Consider the following 21,635-nt stretch of genomic DNA (forward strand, 5'->3'; position numbering starts at 1 on the left):
AGTAGACGCCTTTCTCCTTCGCATTTGCTTCTATCTAGTTGCAATCGCTCCACATGGAAAGTCGACCTAGTGTTGCCTCCTTGGACGCGTTCGTTTACTCTTCTGATCCCACTCGTATACTTCCCGTTGCTGTGCCTAACACAGTGGCCCTTGTTTAATGGCTGGGCAATATTTAATTACCTATATTGTCGAAGACCGAGCTAGACACGCTCTATAATTTATCGTTTTGACCAATTTACATGCTCAAGTATCAAAAGATGTCCAGAGAAAGCATGCGCGTATCAAGCTTTGAGCCATCGTGCTTTGAGAGCATGCGTGCCTCACTTTTGTTATTTTAATCTCTACAAATCACGTCCCAGATGCTAGCTTCCAGCACGTATTTCTAAGTGAAAGCATGCATCCCTCCCTGATGTTATTTTAGTCCTAAAAATTCGGTTTTGGCAGCTGCCACCCTCCATGCTTTTATCAAAGTTTTCTGATACAGTCCATTGCACGCGTTTGCTTTGTTGTTCTGTTCCTGCATTCCTTTTGACTCGATTGCATTGCCCTTCCCAGGAGACAGGCTTCACGCTTTCCACAATAATCCATGTGCGCACATGAGAGGGATTCTCGAAATTACAGCCCTCCATACCTGCATTTCATACAAAATCCCTAGCGTTTTTGCACAAACTCCCTCTAGTTTGTTATATGTTACTGTGCATTTATTCACGTTCCCATCTTGTTCACTGCTCTTGATAAATATCCTCCTCCCTTAGGATTTGTAAATATTGGTCGATTAAGTTGACATGCCTCCTACTCTTCCTTTTCTCTTTGCCTCTTATCTTCTGTCCACCTTCACCCTTAGATTTGGACATTGCAGCTTATCTTCATTAACCAACCTCCTTCCCTGTGCATCTAGATGCCAGAATTGTTGGCATTCTATTTCTCCATGATCTAAAGCATAATTAGCCAAGTGATCTGCCAGCTTGTTGCCCTCCCTATGAATATGAGTAACTGTGTAATTGCCCCCATTCATTAGTTGCATCATTTCCTCTACCTGCTCAGAAATGATCCATGGTGGTTTCCAGATCCCATCCATTATCGTTTTTAATAACATTGAGTCAGTTTGAAGCCATACATGAGAGTATTGATGAAATCTACAGAACCTTAGTGCTTCTACCATGGCCTTCGCTTCAGCTACTGTGTTTGTTGTCTCCTCAATCTCTTTCCCTACTGACTTGACTATGTCACCATTTTCATTTCTTATACAAAAACCTATTGAGCTCCTGCCTGGATTTCCCCTCGATGCGCCATCTGTATTAACTTTTAGCCATCCTGCACTTGGAAATTCCTACATGACTTTTGTAACCTTAAGTTTAGGAGTGAAATTTTCCATCATAGCTAATAGATCTTGCCATTTGTGAGGTACCGTGTCCATCCCAGTCTTTCTCACTTTCACCAATGCCTGAAGATTTGATGAAACTTGATAAATCACCCTGCTAGTTGTCACCGCCTCCCCATACTTCATACTATTTCTTCTTTTCCAGAGTTCCCAGACTACGCATGAGGGGAGTGCTTGCATTACTGGTTTTAACCTTAAGCACACATTTGCATTCTAACATTTTGTGATTGCTTGGTGCAATGTAAGTCCCTGCACATCTATTCCTGCCCTCGATAGAAAATACTTCCAAGTTGTCTTTGCAGTTTCTGATTTAAAAAACAAGTGCTGAAGAGATTTCTCGTCAGGCTGTACACAACACCAACATTTTGATGGCATGCAGTAACCTACCATTTTCAAGAAATCATCTAAAGGTAGCTTTGCTTTCCACACTTTCCACATGAAAAATACTATTTTAAAAGGCAATCCCTTTACCCAAATCATTCTATAAACTATTCTTGGTTCGTCTCTTATTCTCGTATACTCCCATGCTGACTTAACACTGAAATATCCTCTTGTTTCCAGCATCCAAAAAGGCCTGTCAAGAACCTGCATAGGTGAAGGTGGTTTGATTTTCTCCAGAATGTGTACTGCTAAATCTTCAGGAAGCATTTCAAATAGCCTGTCCACATCCCACTCATCATCTAAGGTAACATCATGTACATTATGTACATTTTCATCAATGCCAAAGTCCTGAGGAACTAAAAAATATAGTGCCCCAAGACCTGTCCAGTTTTCATACCAAAAAAGTGAGGATCCCAATTTTGTTTGCCAAAGGATTTGATGTTCAATCATATCTCTGCATTCCAACATTTTTCTCCAGATGTGAGACCCCCTTTTCCATGGAACAATTACATAATTTAATTTTTTTACAGTATTTCTGACATACGAAAGAGCTCCATAGGCTTGGTTTTGTTCTGAAATTCCACCACAACTTGCTGAATAATGCCTTTGTTACATCGTGCAGTGACCTGAAACCTATTCCTCCTTCCTCAACTAGCATGCATAAGGTATTCCATGAAGCCCAATGCCTACTAGTTCCTCCTACAGTGTTGCACCAGAAAAAACTATGCAAACAATTTGTGCAACCTATTTATCACATACTTTGGAGTTTACAGCTGATAGTAGATGCATAGGCATGCTTTGCAATACATGGGATATGAGAACTGCCCTTCCCACTACTGATAATAACTTGCCCTGCCATGAATGCAGTTTGTCCATTACCTTAGTAATTAGGGGCTGATAGAATTCCAGTTTTCTCCTTGCATAAAATATCGGACAACCTAGATATATGATAGGGAAATCATTCCTATGAATGCCTGTGATCCTTTCCACCTTGTTGACCACTTCCATGTCTGTTAAATGATGCAGGTACATAGCTGATTTGGTCTTGTTAACAAGCTGCCCAGATGCATCTTCATATGCCTTCAACACTTGCATAATCAGTATCAGAGATGTTTCATCTGAGGATGAGAAAATAATCATGTCATCTGCATACACCAAATGATTGATCTTTGGACTCCACTTTGGCATACCAAATCCACCAAAAATACAGGTTAGTATGTAGTGCATTGAGACCCCTTGATAATGCTTCTGCTGCCAAGATAAACAAAGTTGGAGATACAGGATCACCTTGTTTTACACCCCTTGAGGACTTAAAGAAACCATAAGCTTGACCATTGATTAGAATAGAATACCAATTGTTTGAAATTAATCCAAAGACAATCCCTATTAACCTTTCTGTGAATCCCATCTTTCTCAGCACCTTTGTTAGGAATAGCCAAGATATTCTATCATAAGCTTTGGTCATATCTAGCTTCAGGATGACATTAGGTCCAGCCTTAGTTCTAAGCCTAATGTCAGTCACTATCTCCTGAGTTAGAAGGATGTTTTCTACTATATTCCTTCCCTTAACAAAACCTGACTGTTCCTCCGATATCAGACTTGGAAGAAATTTATCTAGCCTTCCATGCACGACCCTTGATATAACCTTATTAGAAAAATTACTGAGGCTTATTGGTCTTAGATCAGAAAAAATTGTAACTTCTTTTTTCTTTGGTAGCAGAACTAGGTTGGTGTGTGTTAAACACTTGGGTAGCTCATGACCATTGAAAAAAGCCCTCACCATGTCGTACAGGTCATCCCCTATTAAGTCCCAACAAGAATGATAGAATTTGTCTGTCATACCGTCTGGCCCCCTAGCACTATCACCATTTAGTCCGAGTACTGCCACTTTAACCTCCTCTTTTGTTGGTTGCTTAATCAATTCTGCATTCTGCTCAGTGTTAATCAGATTAGGAACATGCTCTAGGATCTCAAATGATGAAGGTGTAGCTGCTTTTGTGAACTATTCCTCGTAGAATTTTATAGCCTCTTCTGCAATTTCTTGTTCTTCTTCAATCCATGTTCCTCTACTATTTTGAATTCTTTTAAGCTGAAGTCTCTTCCTCCTACCTCTCACTTGTGCGTGAAAGAACTTAGTGTTCCTATCCCCTTCCTTGAACCAAGTCATGCCTGCCTTTTATTGCCAATATTTCTCCTCTAGTGCAAGACATTTGATCAATTCTGCCTGAACCTTTTGTAGCCTTTCCCTGTTCATCCCCGTAGGATTTGCTTCAAATTCTGCTTCATGAACCATCACTACCTCCTCCATGCTTGCTATTTTTTGGAAAATATCTCTAAATGTAGCCTTACTCCACAGTGAAAGGGCCTTCTTTAATTTTTTAACTTGTGATTAAAAAGGATATAAGGATTTGCACTGAAATCAGCTGTCCAATTCTCTTTCACCACATCTTTAAAAGTTGCATGTTCCACCCAGAAATTCAAGAACTTAAAAGGCTTTTTAATTAGTGGATTCTCAATATCACACTTCAGATACATTGGACTATGATCGGAACCAGTCTTTGACAAATGTTGCACCTCTATTCCTGGAAAAGTTTGTTGGAACTGAAGATTGGCCAAGCATCTATCTAGCCTTTTGAATATACAGTCTTCCTCTACTCTCCCATTCCACCATGTAAATATGCTGCCTTTAAATCCAAGGTCGAATAGATTGCAAGTGTTGATGCAGTGTCGAAAATCATCAATTTCATTCAATGACACATGTAACCCACCAAACTTCTCTTCTTCGTCCCATATTACATTGAAATCACCTCCTACAAGCCATGGTGCATCCATATCCCTTGCCATTGCATATAATGAATCCCATAATTCTATCCTCTCAATTGCATCACATTTTGCGTATATCAATGTTAGGACAAACTCCTCATGCGATTCAGTATGAAACAATCTTAGTGTTAATTGTTGCACCATATTGTACATAACAGTTACCTCAAATACCTCATATATAAAAGCCCAGATCTTGTTGGAAACATTTGAAATTGCCTGTGCAAGTCCTATCTTGTTTCTGTACCTTTCCAGTTTTTTTGCTTGTTGCTTTGGCTCCATTAATCCTACAAAATTATAGTGATTTTGCCTATGCATTTTTGTCAACCTTTCAAAGTCCTGCTGTGTGTTGACTGACCTTATATTCCAAATGAGAGCATTCATCACTGATTGTTGGATTTAGTTATCGTTCTCCTTGTGTGCACCCCAGTTTTTGGTGCTACAACCCTTTTACTTTTTCTTTTTTTTTTCTCTTTTTTTTCGTTTTTTCAAAAAATCGACAGAGTTTCGACGCTATTTGGGCATTGATGATTTTTCCAAAACAGGCGATTAACTCTCTTTAACCCACACACTACTATTTCTCTTTCCTCAAAAACCGGTCAGCATGCAAGTCCGAAACAAATAAATGCACAAGTAGAAGCAAGTAAGATGCATCAGGATGGTCTTTTGTCATTGTTTTTTGGTATACCTGTCCTAGACAGACCCAACCCCTGTGTTGAGCCTCCAAAGTCAAATGCACGTGATGAAAACAAACGTTCCTACTAGGGATCCGACATGAAACTGAGTTATTCTAGGTTTATAACCTGGGTATTTGTTCTAGACTATGTACTCGAGTGGACAACTCGAGTCGAGGAGGGGGCTACGTACCGGGAACCAAAAGGCCATCCGGCTTAGTAACTTGTCCGGCCTCTTTCTTATTTCAGGGTATGACACTAATAGAATAGGGAGTCTCAACCAGTAAGCACATCCCCAGAGGCAAGAAGAGAAGGGTTCGACACAGTTTATACACATTTCGGATAATATCAAAGCGGTAAAAGCAATCAATTAGCACATTAGGCCCAAATTATGTAACAAAATCAGATAATGGATAAAGCCAACTATAACAATTATTCTAAGCTCAAATTCTGAACCCTGAACCAGAGATTCTGGGTTCGGTTCCCCAGCAGAGTCGCCAGAGCTGTCACACCTCCTTTTTACCCGCGCCACCATAAAGGGGCGCAGAGGGAGTTTTTCCAATTAAAGGACAATCGAAATGGGATTTATTTATTTATTTCAGAGTCGCCACTTGGGAGATTTATGGTGTCCCAAGTCACCGGTTGAATCCCGAATCGAGGAAAGGATTGACTCTATGTTATAGTCCGCGAACCAGAAATCTATGTAAGGAATTCTGTTAACCCGAGAGAAGGTGTTAGACATTCCCGAGTTCCGTGGTTCTAGCACGGTCGCTCAATTGTCATATTCGACTTATTTATCTGATTTTAATACATGTTGAACCTATGTGCAAATTTTAACTGTTTACCGCTTTTATTATTATTATTTTTAACGAGAATTGCGACGTCGTGAAAATACATCTCGAACCACGTCACATCAATGCACCCGTGGTTATTGACACATTTCAACTCTGTCGAGATTTGGATTTGGGTCACATAAATGTGCACCCGAGTTTAAGAAAGTAAATTATTAAAGGCGCGCCTAAAGTGACTAGCGTATCATTATTTTGGGGAAGGCCGTAGAATTTTGCTAAACGGCCCATCCCAAAGTCTAAGTATTTAAAATAACCATTTATTGAGGGCTCCGTCGTTTGTACGTTTTATATGGCGAGACTCGTCTCATTTTATTTTATTAAAAAGCCAACCTAAAAGTGATTACGATTTTCTATTTGTCTCTAAAATAAAATAAAATCCTAATTAATTATTGTGAGATAATGAGATCCACCACCTATCCCTTGGGTATTATCAGTCCATCTTCCATTTAATCTCAGACCCAAATGGCCCAAGCTGTGTGACCCAAGGCGCCTCAACTGACCAGGCTTTGGAGGACAGATCGAGAGATCGATTCCCTGAGCTGGGCAACCCGTGTTTTTCCTAAACTATAACCAAACATCTCTGGAAACTGGGCCATCGACAGCCCAGTCATGCAAGGCCCAACAGCAGGCCCAGATCTGTTACACTTATTTCAAATTACTTCACATATGTCCAAATAGTTCACAACAGAATAACCAATTCATACAAGCCAGCTAAAGGCCCAATTCAAAATAAGGTATTATTCAAATCACTACTACTAGATTAACACTCAAACACATTAATACTTCGAACCAGCTGGACTACGGAATTGAATCAACGAGACACAGACCTCTTTTAAACTTGTCTTTCTTCTTTACGATCACTAGAAACAAATTCATGCTTAACAACACTCATTTAAACTAACACTAACAATTAACGATTGAAAACTAACATTATTCGCTACCACATTGCAGCATACTAGACTATTTAGAGTGTACAGTTAACCTGAAAGTCTATGCCACTGAATTCAGTGTTTAACTACCAAATCTATAATTGAATAAGGTGAGATTACTGATCCCATATAGTCCTCGTTAAGTACACATTCCACAGCTTCAAATTTCATCGAGTGTTAATCATCTCAAATCATATTTCAACTATCATTTATAATGGAATAACAACAGACGCCTCATCCAGCGAGCAACTGCCCAAATACTTTATTTCATGCTTAATCTCAAAGTTACATCATCAGTGAGTTCATGTGTGTACCTGGTATGTAGAACAAAAAAATGGGATAAGCAATCAGCACCAGCAAACAGCAAAATACAGTAGCAGAAAGCCCAACACAGTAGCTTCAACACCTCAATCCAAAAATCCCAGCAACACGGAGAAAATCAGTAAAAATGGAGAAGAAAAATAGTCCGAAAATCTTTCTCTATTTTCTCTTTCTAGATTTGAACTCTCTCTGGTGTTCTTCCACTCTCAATATTTCAGAAAATTTGGTTCTATCTTTTTTACTCTCTCTAAAATGAATTCTGCCCCTGTATATTCAGTGTATCCAGAGTGTATATTGAGTGTATACCGCTCTCTCCGCCCCCTTTTTTTTTTCTTCTCCTCTATTTTTTCCTCTTTTTTGAACCCCCTTCTTCCTAAATTTTCTGTTCTATTTATAGCAAAATTTTCGAAATTTTTCAGATTTGTTTTTTTTTAATTAAAAGAAATCTCACTTACAAATTGTTTTTATTTTTTTAGAAAAAGAAATCCCACCTTTATTTACTTTTATTTTTAAAATTCCAAATTTAATTACTTTTATCTTATTTAAAATCCCACTTTTTTATTTTTTTAAAAGAGAATCTCACTTTATTTAACTTTTCTTTAAAAAACAAACCATTTTCTTTTCCTTTTTCTTTTAAAAATGCTACTTTCATTTACTTTAAATTTTTTAAATTTTCAGATACCTTTATATTTATTTTTTAATTCCAACCTTCTTTTACTTTTTAATTTTTTAAAATTTCCACAAAACTTTTTATTTTTTTTAATTTTCTACATTCTTTTACTTTTTTTAAAAGAGAATTCCACCTATTTTTAATTTTATATTTTTTTATTCAATACTTCCCTTTTTCCTATTTTTTAAATCATTCCCGAAATTTTATTTTTATTTTTTTTAAAAAAATAATATTTTCGGATTTGTTTTTTATAAAAAAAAAAAACAAAAAATAAAAAAATATTAATAGTGATAATTCACCTTTTATTTTTTTTTTGTATTTTTATCCTATAATAAAAAGTATAATAAAGCTAAAATAATAGTAGGTTAAAACCCCCTAAAATATTTACATAAAAGAAGTGATAAAAAATTAAATGTTGTCAAAAATTAAGTGTTCACAAACAGCATATCAAGTTATTTCACCACACTTAAGAGACAATGGGATGAGCTTGATTCACTTAATTCATACTTAGGGTGTAACTCTGCATGTGTTTGTGATGGTAAGAAGAAGATGGACAAGTTCATGGAGGACCAAAGAGTCATTCAATTCCTAATGGGACTAAATGATGCTTATGCACAAGCAAGGGGAAACATTCTCATGCTCAGCCCTATGCCTAGCATAGATCAGTGTTACTCTCTTCTTTTACAAGATGAGAGCCAAATGAAAATCTATACAAGTCCACAATACCCCACTGATGGGACTTCATTCATGGTAGGATCATAAAACAAATTTTCACAGAAAACCAACCTAGTGCAAAGAGGGTGGAATACTCAGCAAAAATCAGGAAACACACAACACAAGTCTAAGCCAAAGAAATCTAAGTATAATTCTAATGTTACCTGCAGTCATTGCTCAAAGATAGGTCATGCAATGGCTGATTGCTACAGATTTGTAGGGTTTCCTGATGAATTCCAATTTACCAAGGGTGGAAATTTTCAAGGAACAACAATCAAAACAAATGTTGTAATAACAAATCAATAGACTGATGGAAAGTATTCTGAGGACAATGAAGGAAGCCAAAGCAGTCAGCCACAATTTTTCAATAAGGAACAAGTCTCTGAGCTAGTAAACATAATCCGGCAGGTACAGATTGGAAATACAACAAATGCAAGCTCAGAAATTAGTGCCAATGTTGTTGCTGGTACTATACTCAAATATTCAGGAACATGTCTTGCTGTTTTTAATACTAAAACCTGGATAATTGATTCTGGTGCCTCGGAACATGTGTTTTGATTCCAAATCTTTCCTAAACCTATCACCCTTACTTGTGCCTTTACATATTAGTTTGCCTAATTCTTATCAACTATTTGTCACACATATAAGGGAGGTTTACATTCAACCTGATATGATTCTAAAAAGAGTACTTTATGTTCCATCTTTTAAGTATAACTTGTTATCTGTTCATAAGTTATGCTCTCAATTCAAATGTAGCATCAACCTCACTTCTAGTGAATGTTTATTGCAGGTCCCTTTAATGAGGAGGGGACAAGTTTTTGGTAAAGTAAGAGATGGATTATATCTACTCCATCCTAGAACTACATAGTCTAGAATTCTGTTTAGTAAAGATGTAGTTTCCATTCCAAAAACTAAAGTTCCCTTTTCAATTCCAGTTCTAGCTAATGCCGTTCCTAATGTAACTCAATGGCATGTAAGGTTGGGGCATTTGCCCTTTTCAGTAATGAAGAAGCTCAGTTTTATTTATTTTCCTTCAAATTTTCATAATGTGTGTGACATTTGTGCTAAAGCAAGGCAAACTAGGCTCCCTTTTCCCATTAGCCAACTCAAAACATCATCTCCATTTGACCTCATTCATATAGATACTTGGGGTCCTTTCAAGGCTCCTACATACAATGGGTACAACTATTTTTTGACTATAGTTGATGATTTTAGTAGGGCTACTTGGACTTTTCTGTTGACGACCAAAAGTAATGCTTTTCCAACTTTGAAATCTTTCTTTTCTATGGTTGAAAGGCAGTTTAGCAAGAAGGTAAAAAGGGTGAGGTCAGATAATGCCTGGGAGTTGGGAAAGGGAACACAAGAATTCCAATTCTTTCAAGAACAAGGTATTCTTCATGAAACCTCTTGTGTGGCTACACCCCAACAAAATGGTGTAGTTGAGAGGAAACATAGACACCTTTTGGTAGTTGCCAGGGGGCTAATGTTCCAATCCAAAGTTTCTATTCAATACTGGGGAGAATGTATATTGACTGCAACATTTTTAATAAACAGGTTCCCTTCCAAGGTATTGAAAGGGAAAACGCCATATGAAGTTCTGTTCGGGAAAACACCTACTTATGAGATTCTAAGGAGTTTTAGATGTTTGTGCTATGTGTCAACTCTGTCTCAACATAGAAGCAAATTTGATCCTAGAGCTAAGTCTTGTGTGTTCCTAGGATATGCCCAAGGTCAAAAAGGATACAAGGTCCTGGACATGGATGCAAGAAGGGTATTTGTAGGGACATCATGTTTCATGAAGAAGTTTTTCCCTTTCATTCAGCTCATTCATCCACCTACTATCCACATTGTTCTACCTTCTCCACAGATCCTAGTGTTGAAAGTCCTGTACATCAGCAACAACCTGTACTCTCACCACATTCATCACCCTCAAGAATTCCTTCAACACCTACTGGTCATAACCCTCTTTCTCTTAGAGCCACACACATTTTACCTCACAGCACACATGATCTTACACCACTCCTAGATGAATCATCCACCCCTCATTTTTCACCTATTCACCCAACATCCAGATATGTCATTCCCACACCTCCACCACCTGTCAGAAAGTCTGACAGAATTTCTCAGGCACCTAGCTATTTAAAAGACTATGTGTGCAATGCCATCATTCTCACTAATCTCACAGATTCCTGCTTCACTAAGCCAGCCATTCCTATTGTTTTCTCTTTTGGGACTCTATCTGATACAAATAAACACCTAGTTCAATCCCTATCCACTATCTTTGAACCTAGCAGCTATGCACAAGCTTGCAATCACCCAGGGTGGAAGGCTGCCATGGATGCAGAAATTTCAGCCTTACAGCTGAATCGCACCTGGGATGTGGTGGATTTGCCTCCAGGAAAGAAAGCTCTACCTTGTAAGTGGGTATATAAGGTAAAGCACCATTCATATGGAACTGTGGAGAGATTAAAGGCTAGACTAGTAGTGAGGGGGGATATTAAAAGGGAAGGAATTGACTATTTTGAAACTTTTTTACCAGTGGTCAAAATGACCACCATAAGGTGTCTTTTAGCTGTGGCTGTGAAGAAAGGTTGGGAAGTGTCACAACTTGATGTAAATAATGTATTCCTCCATGGGGAATTGCAAGAAGAAGTCTATATGAAGTTTCCAGTAGGTATTCCTCCACCCCAAACTAATTAAGGTTGTCTCTTGAAAAAGTCTCTTTATGGGTTGAAACAGGCATCTAGACAGTGGTATGCCATACTTGTAGGAGCTTTGAGTTTTAAAGGGTATTCTAGTTCTCTAAATGATTACTCTCTGTTTTACAAACACAATGGTACTCTTGTGTCTATACTAGCAGTTTATGTGGATGATATCCTACTAACAGGGGATGATACCACAGAAATTCAATATATTGCTGGTTTTCTCAACTCAGAATTCAAAGTGAAACATTTGGGTGCTATTCATTATTTTCTAGGGATGAAAATACTCAGGGAAAGACAAGGTTTCATTATCAGCCAAAGGAAATTTACCTTAGAGCTGCTGCAGGAATTCAATTCTCCAGGAGGAAAGGTTTCTTCACCTCTTGACCCTTACATCAAGCTTCAGGCAAATTCAGGAACACCAATGGATGACCCAAGTGTGTATCGTCACCTCGTTGGCAAACTCAACTATTTAACGAACACTAGGCCTGACCTTTCCTTTGCTGTCCTCTCTCTCAGTCAATACATGCACAAGCCTTGTTGTTCCCATTTTTCTACTGCTCAACGAGTCTTGAGATATCTACGGACAGATCTTTCCCAGGGAATTCTTCTATCTTCTTCTCCCTCTTTTGATTTAATGGCATTTTGCGATGCTGATTGGGCAGCGTGTCGTGATTCTCGCCGGTCAGTTAATGGGTTCTTTATTACGCTTGGAGGTGCACCTATTTCCTGGAAATCTAAGAAACATGTTTCAGTTTCCTTGTCATCTGCTGAGGCTGAATACCGGTTGATGCGTCGAGTCACTGCTGAAATCACTTGGCTTGTTCGACTTTTAGGAGATCTCACAATACATCCTACCTTACTAGTCCCCATTCATTCCGATAGCCAGGCAGCGATACACATCGCTCGGAACCCTGTCTTTCATGAACGAACGAAGCATGTGGACCTCGACTGCCACTTTGTCCGTCAACAATTCTTCTCTGGTTTAATTTCCCTATCTTTTGTTCCTTCCGATTGTCAACTTTCCAATTTATTCACAAAACCCTTATCTGGGGTTTCTCATCGTCACATTCTGGGCAAGCTGGGGGTCCATTCTCTCCCCTCCATCTTGAGGGGAGATGTTAACGATCAAAACCTCCATATTGATTCAAAGGAAGATGAAGAAACGAGAAAGAAGAAGATGAAGGAAGATGAGGAAACGAGAAAGAAGAAGATGAAGGAATAAAATAATAATTTCTGATGAATGGTGCACATGTGAATGGCACATGGATATACTACAAAGTAAATAAATATTCCTATACCCATTCTCATTCCTCACACCCATTCATTTAAAATGATATACAGTTGAGATGAATGGGTCACACGTGAATATACATGGATATAGTACAATGTAAAGGAATATTTATTTACATTCTTTGGTATCTGTACAGAGTTTTTGTATAAAAAGGACCAAGCTGTTAATAAGAAAGTAGAGAAAATTTCTCAATTTCAGTCTCTTTTCTTTCACCATCTTAGCCTCGTTTCCCGCATCTTGTCCTCAATGGGAGCCACGTGCACCTTCTCCCGAATAACATCATTCCTAATCTTATCCATCCTAGTGTGCCCATACATCCACCCCAACATCCTTATTTTTGCTACTTTCATCTTCTGAATATGTGAGTTCTTAACAGGCCAACACTCAGCCCCATACATCATAGCCGGTCTAATCACCGCTTTATAGAACTTGCCTTTGAGTATCGGTGGAACTCTCTTGTCGCACAGGACTCCAGATGCTAACCTCCATTTCATCCATCATATCCCAATACGGTGTGTGACATCCTTGTCGATCTCCCCTTCCCCCTGGATAACCGATCCAAGGTACTTGAAGCTGCCTCTACTTTGGATGACCTGTGATTCAAGCCTCACATCCACGCCCACTTCTCCCGGCTCATCGCTGAACTTACACTCCAGGTATTCCGTCTTCGTCTTGCTCAACTTGAAACCCTTAGACTCAAGAGCATGTCTCCAAACCTCCAGCCTCTCGTTAACACCGGCTCGCGACTCATCAATCAGAACTATGTCATCGGCGAATAACATGCACCATGGCACCTCCCCTTGAATATGGTGTGTTAACGTGTCCATCACCAAAGCGAATAAGAACGGACTGAGCACAGAACCTTGATGTAACACCATTACAACCGAAAAATGCTCAGAGTCGCCTCCTACTATCCTAACTCGAGTCTTAACCCCATCATATATGTCCTTAATCACCATAATGTAAGAACCATCACACATTTTGCCCCCAAATATCTCCAGAGAACTTATGCAATTTATAATTCGCATTCAAAAGTTGTTATAAGTCGCATTTCTCGCCTACGATTCATGGACATTCACTAAATGTAATTTATACTACAAGTAGCATTTAGTGAAATTTATAATTCGCATCCACTTAATGCGATTTATGTATTCCTATAAATTTTACACAACACGATTAATAATCATCTTATGCCAAAATAATTATCTTGAAAATGGTATAATAATTATTCATACATCATATTGGAAATACGCTAGTTATTTCTTATACTCCCTCTTTTCATATTTTTCTTATTAATGTATTCCAATAAAAATAATATATTTTTATATTTGAAAATTAATTTAAGACGCATGTAAATCACATTTTATCTATGCGTTTACATATTCTTAGAAGTGTCGCAACAATTACACATTAATGAACTTTTCCTAATAAAAGTGCACACAATTGGGATCTTTTTTTTTTCTTCTTTATATGCTTATTTCGTCATGAAATGTATTTAATCAATTATCGATTGAGATGGGTGAGTTAACTAAATGCTGAGTGTATTCTGTTATTCTATACTTTCGATACAAAATTATTTAAATAGTTATTTAAAATAGACGACGGTGGAGTTTTTAATTACTCACACGATTAAAGATAATTTCATACTTTTTGAACGTCAAAAATAACTCTACATAAAAAACAAACCATCTTACACGCATCTTTGCCACTAAATATAACGTCAAAAATAATTCCATACCATTAATTTGAAGTAAAAAGAATAGCTTCGTACGCGTTATTTTTTTGAATTTTAATTATCTTGTGATCACAAATTTCATCATAAAGTAGAATGTCAAATAATTCCTACGGTTGAATAATTTAAATATATTTTAAAGTGAAAAATGTCTGGGCCAACATGGACGAGCAATTTTTTAAGCTTTAATACAATTCCTTTAGCGTCCTTAGAATAGCTGCATATCAATATATGTGGCTCTTCCTTAGGTACACTTTCTCAAATAAGCTTAAATCTGCTATAAATAATTATTTATCGGTGGATGTCCATAACTCATAAAATAGTAATACCCACTATTCTTCTTCATTATCTTCATAACGCCCACTACTCCTAACTTATGGAGTTATGGTTGTAACTCCCATACCTCCATAACCTCCCCATGATCTAAAATGTTTAATGTTATGTTTATGACATTCTTTTGTAAACCTCTATGTAATACTATAAACGGAAAAGGGTATAAAATGCCCCTAAACTATTGAAAAAGATTTTAACATACCCTTCATCTACCTATTGGGCTAAAAATACCTCGCCATCCACCTTTTTGGTTCACTTATGCCCTTTGACCGTTAGGTCAATGCTGAATTAAAAGTAATTACTTAAAAAAAATATTTTGCAAAATATTTTGTTTTTTATAAAACTAATGCACTAATAGTCCACTAATTTAGTAAAGTCTTTTTTCTTTTTTAGTTTTTACAAAAAACAATTCAGTTTTTACAAAAAAGATATTTTTTTTTCATTATTTTCAATTTATTTAAAGCATTTTTTTGTAACAACTGAATTTTTTTTAAAAAAACAGAAGAAAATTGTTTTTAATAAAATATTTTCGTTTTTTAAATTTTTTTTTTCCAGCTTTTCTAAAGCATTTTTTTGTTGTAAAAAATGGAACAACAAATTTGTAAAAACTGGAAAAAAATTGTAAAATCTGAAAAAAAATATTTTCGTTTTTTAACAAAATATTTTTGTTTTTTAAAAACTGGAAAAAAATATTTTTCGAAAAAATGAAAATATTTTGTTGAAAATATGTTTTTCAATTTTTTAAAAAAAGAAAATATTTTGTTAAAAACAATTTTTTCTGTTTTTACAATTGTTTTCCAGTTTTTACAAAAAATGTTTTAAAAACTGGGAAAAAAATTATTTTTTTGTAAAAACTGATTTTTTTTGTTTGTAAAAACTGAAAAAAGAAGAAGAAAAAGACTTTACTAAATTAGTGCTACTGGTGCATTAGTTTAAAAAAACAAAAATATTTTGCTAAGTATTTTTTTTAAGTGATTATTTTTAATTCAGCATTGATCTAACGGTCAAATGGCATAAGTGAACCAAAAAGGAGGATGGAGGGGTATTTTTAGCCCAATAGGTGGATGAAGGGTATTTTAAAACTTTTTCCAATAGTTTAGGGGCATTTTGAACCCTTTTTCGTACTATAAATAGCGGATGAAGTGTGTAATGACCCGACTGGTCGTTTTGAGCTCTAGCGCGTAGTTCAGCAGTTTAAGGTCATGAGCAGTTTTACTTCAGGTATTATGACTTTTACGCATGGTCGGAATTGAATTTCGGAGAATTCAGATTTGATTTGGAAAGGGAATTCTCATTTCGAAAGCTTTAAGTTGAAAGAATTGACTAAGATTGAATTTCAGAGTAAACGACCTCGGAATCGAAATCTGAAGGTTTCAGTAGGTTCGTATGATGATTTCGGACTTGGGAACATGCCCGGATCAGATTTTAGATGACCCGGGAGTGTTTTGGTGCCTATTGTGGAAGTTAGCATTTTGGAAGAAATTATATAAGTTTGGGTTGAAGTGCATTTCAGTGTTATCGATGTCCGTTTGGGATTCCGAGTCTGGAAGTAGCTCCGTATGGTGATTCTGGAGTTGGGAGCGCGATCGGAAGTGAATTCGGAGGTCCGTAGGTCATTTTGAAGTCATTTGGCTAAAGATAGAAATTTAAAGGTTTTTGAGAAGTTTGACCGAGTGTTGACTTTTTGATATCGGGGCTGGATTCCAATTCCGAAAGTTGAAGCATGTCCATAATGTCGAATATGACTTATGTGCAAAATTTGAGGTCAATCGGACGTGATTTGACGGGTTTCGGCATCAAATGTAGAAGTTTGAAATTTCAAAGTTCATAAAGTTTGGATTGGAGTGCGATTCATGATTTCGACGTTGTTTGATGTGATTTGAGATCTCGAGCGAGTTCGTATCATGTTTTGAAACATGTTGGTATAATTGGTTAAGGTCCCGAGGGCCTCGGGTGGATTTCGGAAGGTTAACGGAATGAATTTCGGACAAAGAAAATCTGTTGCAGCAGCTGTTCGCCAAAAAAATTCTGATGCGAGGAGTCGAATTTGGAAGCTCATATCTTGCATTCTATAAGGAACCAGAAAATTTGTAAAACATGAAAGTTGTAGCCCTTGCATTCTAGTTTTCATAAAGATAAACCATTTATCATTTGGATATTTGTACAGAAAGTTATGATCGATTGAAATAAAGTTGGTAAAGTTGTTTTGTAATTTCCCCAGAAATTTCTGATGCGAGGAGCCTACTTTGGAAGCGTATATCTAGAAATCTAAAGGGAATTTGAAAATGTGTAAAACATGAAAGTTGTAGATCTTTGATTTTAGTTTGCAGAAAGTTAAACATGCATGGTTTAGATATTTTATCAGAAAGTTATGATCGATTGAAGATGGCTGGTAGAGCAGTTTCGACAGAATTTTCTGATGCATGGAGCCGAATTTAGAAGCTCATATCTCGAAATATATAAAGAGTTATATGGTGTGCAGCCTATAAAATGAAAGATCTTCGAGTCTAGTTTCTAAATCTTCAAATTGTTTGTCATTTGAATATTTTTACAAGGAATTATGGGCGTTTTAACAGAAGGTGTACAACAGAGAAAAATTGTAATAGGATGTACAACCTAGAAAAATTGTAATAGGATGTACAACCTGCACATCGCAAGGTACAACTCGATGAATCCTGGGCAGATTGTTTTAAATACGAGTTTTGGCCCATTTCTTTCATTTGGCTTGGACGATTTTGGAGAGCTCAAGGAAGGATTTTCACCAAGCAACACTAGGTAAGTGATTTCTTCCTATTTTTGAGTTAAATATGTGATCTTACATGGATTTAGACATGGAAAATTAGTATAAATTTGGAATCTTTGGGGAAGACTTAGAATTTGGAATTTTGGACTTTTACCTTGAATTTGAGCATGAAAATTAGAGCAAATTGTATATTTGGGTTAGTAAAGCTATGGATAGAATTTATCTTCGAGAAATTTTGAAATCCGGGCACGTGGGCCCGAGGGCATTTTGGTCAACTTTTCGAGCGGAGTTGGGAACTTATATAATTTGAATTGTTACAAGTATTAGAGTGAATTTTTATTGGTTTGCCTGTTGTTTGAATAGTTTTGGGGCGTTGTGCATCAATTGGAGTCGTTGGAAGGGCTTGGAAGTCGGTTATGGAAATTTTGGAGCGAGGTGAGTCTCCTTTCTAACCTTGTAAGAGGGAATTGTCCCATAGGTGAAATAATTGTTTATGTGCTCCTATTTGTGGGGGGATACGTACGCACGAGGTGACGAGAGTCCGTGCATAGCTACTAATATGTGTAAGTCCGGGTAGTCTAGGACCCAAAAACATGTTATACTTGGAATATCTGTAATCTTATTGACAGTTGAATTGCCTAAATCCTATCGAATTGGTAAATGAATTTCTAAAAGGATTAAACTTCATTTTCTTAAATCGTTAAAAGAGAATTGACTTTTATTTGGATAAATGTTCCCCGATAATATCTTAATTGACTGTTTGAGCATGTATTTCTATGTGTACCTGCGTCGCATGTATGATTCGCGAGTAGGGTGATTGTTTATTTAAATTTGAACGCGTCGCATGTATGATTCGCTAGCGGGGTAATAGATTCATCTATGGTTCACGCCGTTCGATTCTCGGCAGTGCACATTTTACATTTCTGTTGGGGCCGTACGACCTCGGCATGATTTGCGCATGCTTGTATTGCCTTGAGATTTATAGAATTTGATATTTGCTCTCCCTGACTTGAGATAAATTGATAATTAATCGATTATGAATTCGGAGACTTTTAATATAAAAAGGAACATTTACCTGTTCGTGATTTATTTGAATTTATTGTCGTTTTCAATAAATCCCCGATTATTCATATTAATAATATATTACTATTGGACCACTAGTAAGTGTCGAAGTCGACTTCTCGTCTCTACTTCTTCGAGATTAGACGTGATACTCATTAGGTACACGTTATTTTCGTACTCATACTACACTTGCTGTGCATTTTTGTTGCACAAGTTCAAGTGTGGTTAGTGGCTTAGCGACATGGTTGATACGAATATTTAAGTGAGCTGCATTTATCGAGACGACCCGCAGCCAGCAGAGTCTCCTTTAGAGAATTTTACTGTGTTTTTCATTTCTGTCCACTTGTATTCCGGACAGTTACTGTATTTTATTGCATTCTCGAGTAAATGCTCATGCACTCGTGACACCGGGTTGGGATGATTATTTGGCATCTTGTATTTATTTCTAAACATTCTTTTATTTACCTTATAAAGATTATCTTTTACTAGTAGAATTGAAGGAAAGTCATAGCTTTCAAAATTATTGAAACAATAATTTAATTAAGTATTTTGGTTGGCTTGCCTGATAGCGGTGTCCGGCGCCATCACGACCCTTAGTGGATTTTGGGTCGTGATAACATGGTATCAGAGCACTAGGTTCCCTTAAGTCTCACGAGTCATAAGCAAGTCTAGTACAGTCTCGCGGATCAGTACGAAGACGTCTGTACTTATCTTCGAGAGGCCACAGGACTGTTAGGAGCACCTCCCTTCTTGATTCCTCATAGTGCAGTTTGATTCATTTGAGGTTTATGCCTTTATTTCCTTCCTATTCGATTTTATACGATGCGAACCGCTTGTTATAAATCGAGAATTGAAGAATTGTAATGGTACTATCGATGTGGTGTGGGATATTTCTCCCTGCACAGTTGATTGGGCTATTGTCGTTGCCTTGCGGAAGGATATTTTGTCATTTCAGCTCAGTAACAGTATTCCTGAGATCTTTGAAGCTATGCACACATTGCTATGTTGCTCACGATTGGTTATCGTACAATATTGACTTGATGGTAGGATACTCGCCTATGTGTTGGGGCGGTGAATTGATTTGAAAGGAAGTATACTCAGTGCACGATTCAGAGATCTAATATTTTATTTCTAACGAAGGAAAAGTAATTGACCTATGAATGTCCAGATTTGGGGTGATGGAGTAGCGAGACTTGGTATTTTCAAGTGTGGTGGAATTGTCATCTGCGACATGGTTTCATCGTCCTCGATTGAATATGCTAAGTTCGTCGGTGTTATGGTTCTCTTCAATTCGCCTTTGGGGCAGGCTATTGTGAAATGATAAAGAGAGGCGTCTGTCAGAGATCGCAGGGTGCGGTGGTTCAGGATTGAATCGGTGTTTCTAATGTTGACGACTCGAAAAAGATGACATTCGAAAAGGTTTCAAGTTAGTAGCGATTATGGGTTCAAGTGCTACGAAGTTATATTTTATTTAAGGCAACAAATGAGTAGCCAAGGATGAGGAAGGACATGTGGGGAGTGTCAGGCGATGGTTAAAATTTCCAGAAGGCCAGGTATAAGTAGCGAAAGTTGAGTAGTTGATTAAAGGAGTGAGTTCTACCAAAGTGGGAGAGTGGCAGAGCAGCACGTGGATTCAGTGGAAGAATAACTTCACACCTAATGAAGGTTTGGAATGATTTGGGTTTTAATGATCAGTGATTGGGTCTACGGACTTAATTTGAAGTATTGGATATTATGTGGCGGGAGATTGGATATGACGGAAAGGAGTTTCTTGATATGAAGGAGGATACAACATGACTTGGAAGGGAAGGAAATGGTCGCACATTTAATTGATGCTGAGGAGCGAATAGACTTGTGCAGTTGGTGAAGGAGCATGGGCTCAGGAGGGGTTATTGATGTCGCACTGATTGTACCCTGTGCAGTAGCATTGGAAGATGTCGGTAGGTAATTTCCACAGGTGGGTTATCCCCTGTGAGCAGGTTAGCGGTCGCGTGGTTGGCGAAGCTTCTGCGAAGGATTTTACTGGCCATCCGGTAAAGATCGAATATGGGGTTATTGATGGGAATTCAGAGTGTTCATGAAGTGCTAACGGGAGGGTTTCAAGGAATCTGGCGGTTTGATTGCGCAAAGTCATATCAATGGGAGAGAAGGAGTCTTGGTGGGTTCCAGAGTTGTGTAATAGTGGCTTCAAGCTAAGTGGGAGAGTCCCACCGCCTACGATTGGATTGCATGGTAGTCTATTCATGAGATTTCCGGTTATTAGCATATTGATGAGTTATTTTAGCTAAAGGAGAGTAACATAAGGGGTGATTTGAGCAAAGGAATTGTTAAAGGTGTGCTATAGTTGGCCTTATTGGCTCATGTTCAGATGTGGGGAAGGATTCTGGATTTATACCTTGTATAGATGCGGGTTTCAAGGGAAGTGATTCTGCCGGGTGCTTCATCAAGAGGGTATTCATGTGCTAGAAGATTCATGGAGTTGATCATATTCGGGGAATCGGGGCCAAGTCAGAGCGGGTGTCAACAACGGTCCTAGTGGATTCAAAGGTTAAGGTGTGGTGCCTAATGATTTCGAGCCTATATGTACGGTTAAGAATCAAGCTTTTGTAGCAGCTTATGAGAAGAGGCCCAGAATGTTCTATGATGTTTTGACTTGCAGTGTAGCATTTGGGAGGAAAAAATGAGAAAAGACTTCGGGTTCGTAGAGGGATTATCAGAATGGGCATGTCAGTTTAGGATGCAAATGTGCGCATAAGGGAGGTATGAAATGGTTCGTGGGATTGGAGACAACATGGTCTTGTGATTCAAGGTCACTCGAGATGAGTGCAGATGTATATATGTCGAATGGATTTATTATTATTTCTAAGGCAATCAATGATAAATTGGGAGGAGATAGATTGGTTAGCCATAGTTGAATTGGCATATTGATATAGTGATCAGTTCCTGCAGTGTGATCAAGTTATGCAAGTGATTTGTGACGGTACGTGTGAGGCTTGTCGGTCGCCGTAATTGATGTTATTCAGAAGTA

General features: G+C 37.6%; 2 protein-coding genes across 2 annotated transcripts; both read right to left on the bottom strand.

Annotated features, from left to right (window-relative positions):
• Window positions 1-817: 817 nt before the first annotated feature.
• LOC138890474 (uncharacterized) lies at window positions 818-4,070 on the bottom strand. Its single transcript, XM_070173862.1, has 9 exons — window positions 3,993-4,070; window positions 2,996-3,692; window positions 2,701-2,880; window positions 2,522-2,614; window positions 2,291-2,461; window positions 1,853-2,142; window positions 1,665-1,764; window positions 1,409-1,444; window positions 818-1,314 (listed from the first exon to the last, which is right to left on the bottom strand). Exons 1-9 carry the CDS (start codon window positions 4,068-4,070, stop codon window positions 818-820), a joined length of 2,142 nt encoding a protein of 713 aa, XP_070029963.1.
• Window positions 4,071-4,132: 62 nt separating this feature from the next.
• LOC138890475 (uncharacterized) lies at window positions 4,133-4,966 on the bottom strand. Its single transcript, XM_070173863.1, has one exon. The coding sequence runs from the start codon at window positions 4,964-4,966 to the stop codon at window positions 4,133-4,135; it is 834 nt and encodes a 277-aa protein (XP_070029964.1).
• Window positions 4,967-21,635: the final 16,669 nt, after the last annotated feature.

Source organism: Nicotiana sylvestris, chromosome 4 (genome assembly GCF_000393655.2).
Source record: "Nicotiana sylvestris chromosome 4, ASM39365v2, whole genome shotgun sequence".
In the NCBI taxonomy this organism is placed as follows: Eukaryota; Viridiplantae; Streptophyta; class Magnoliopsida; order Solanales; family Solanaceae; genus Nicotiana; species Nicotiana sylvestris.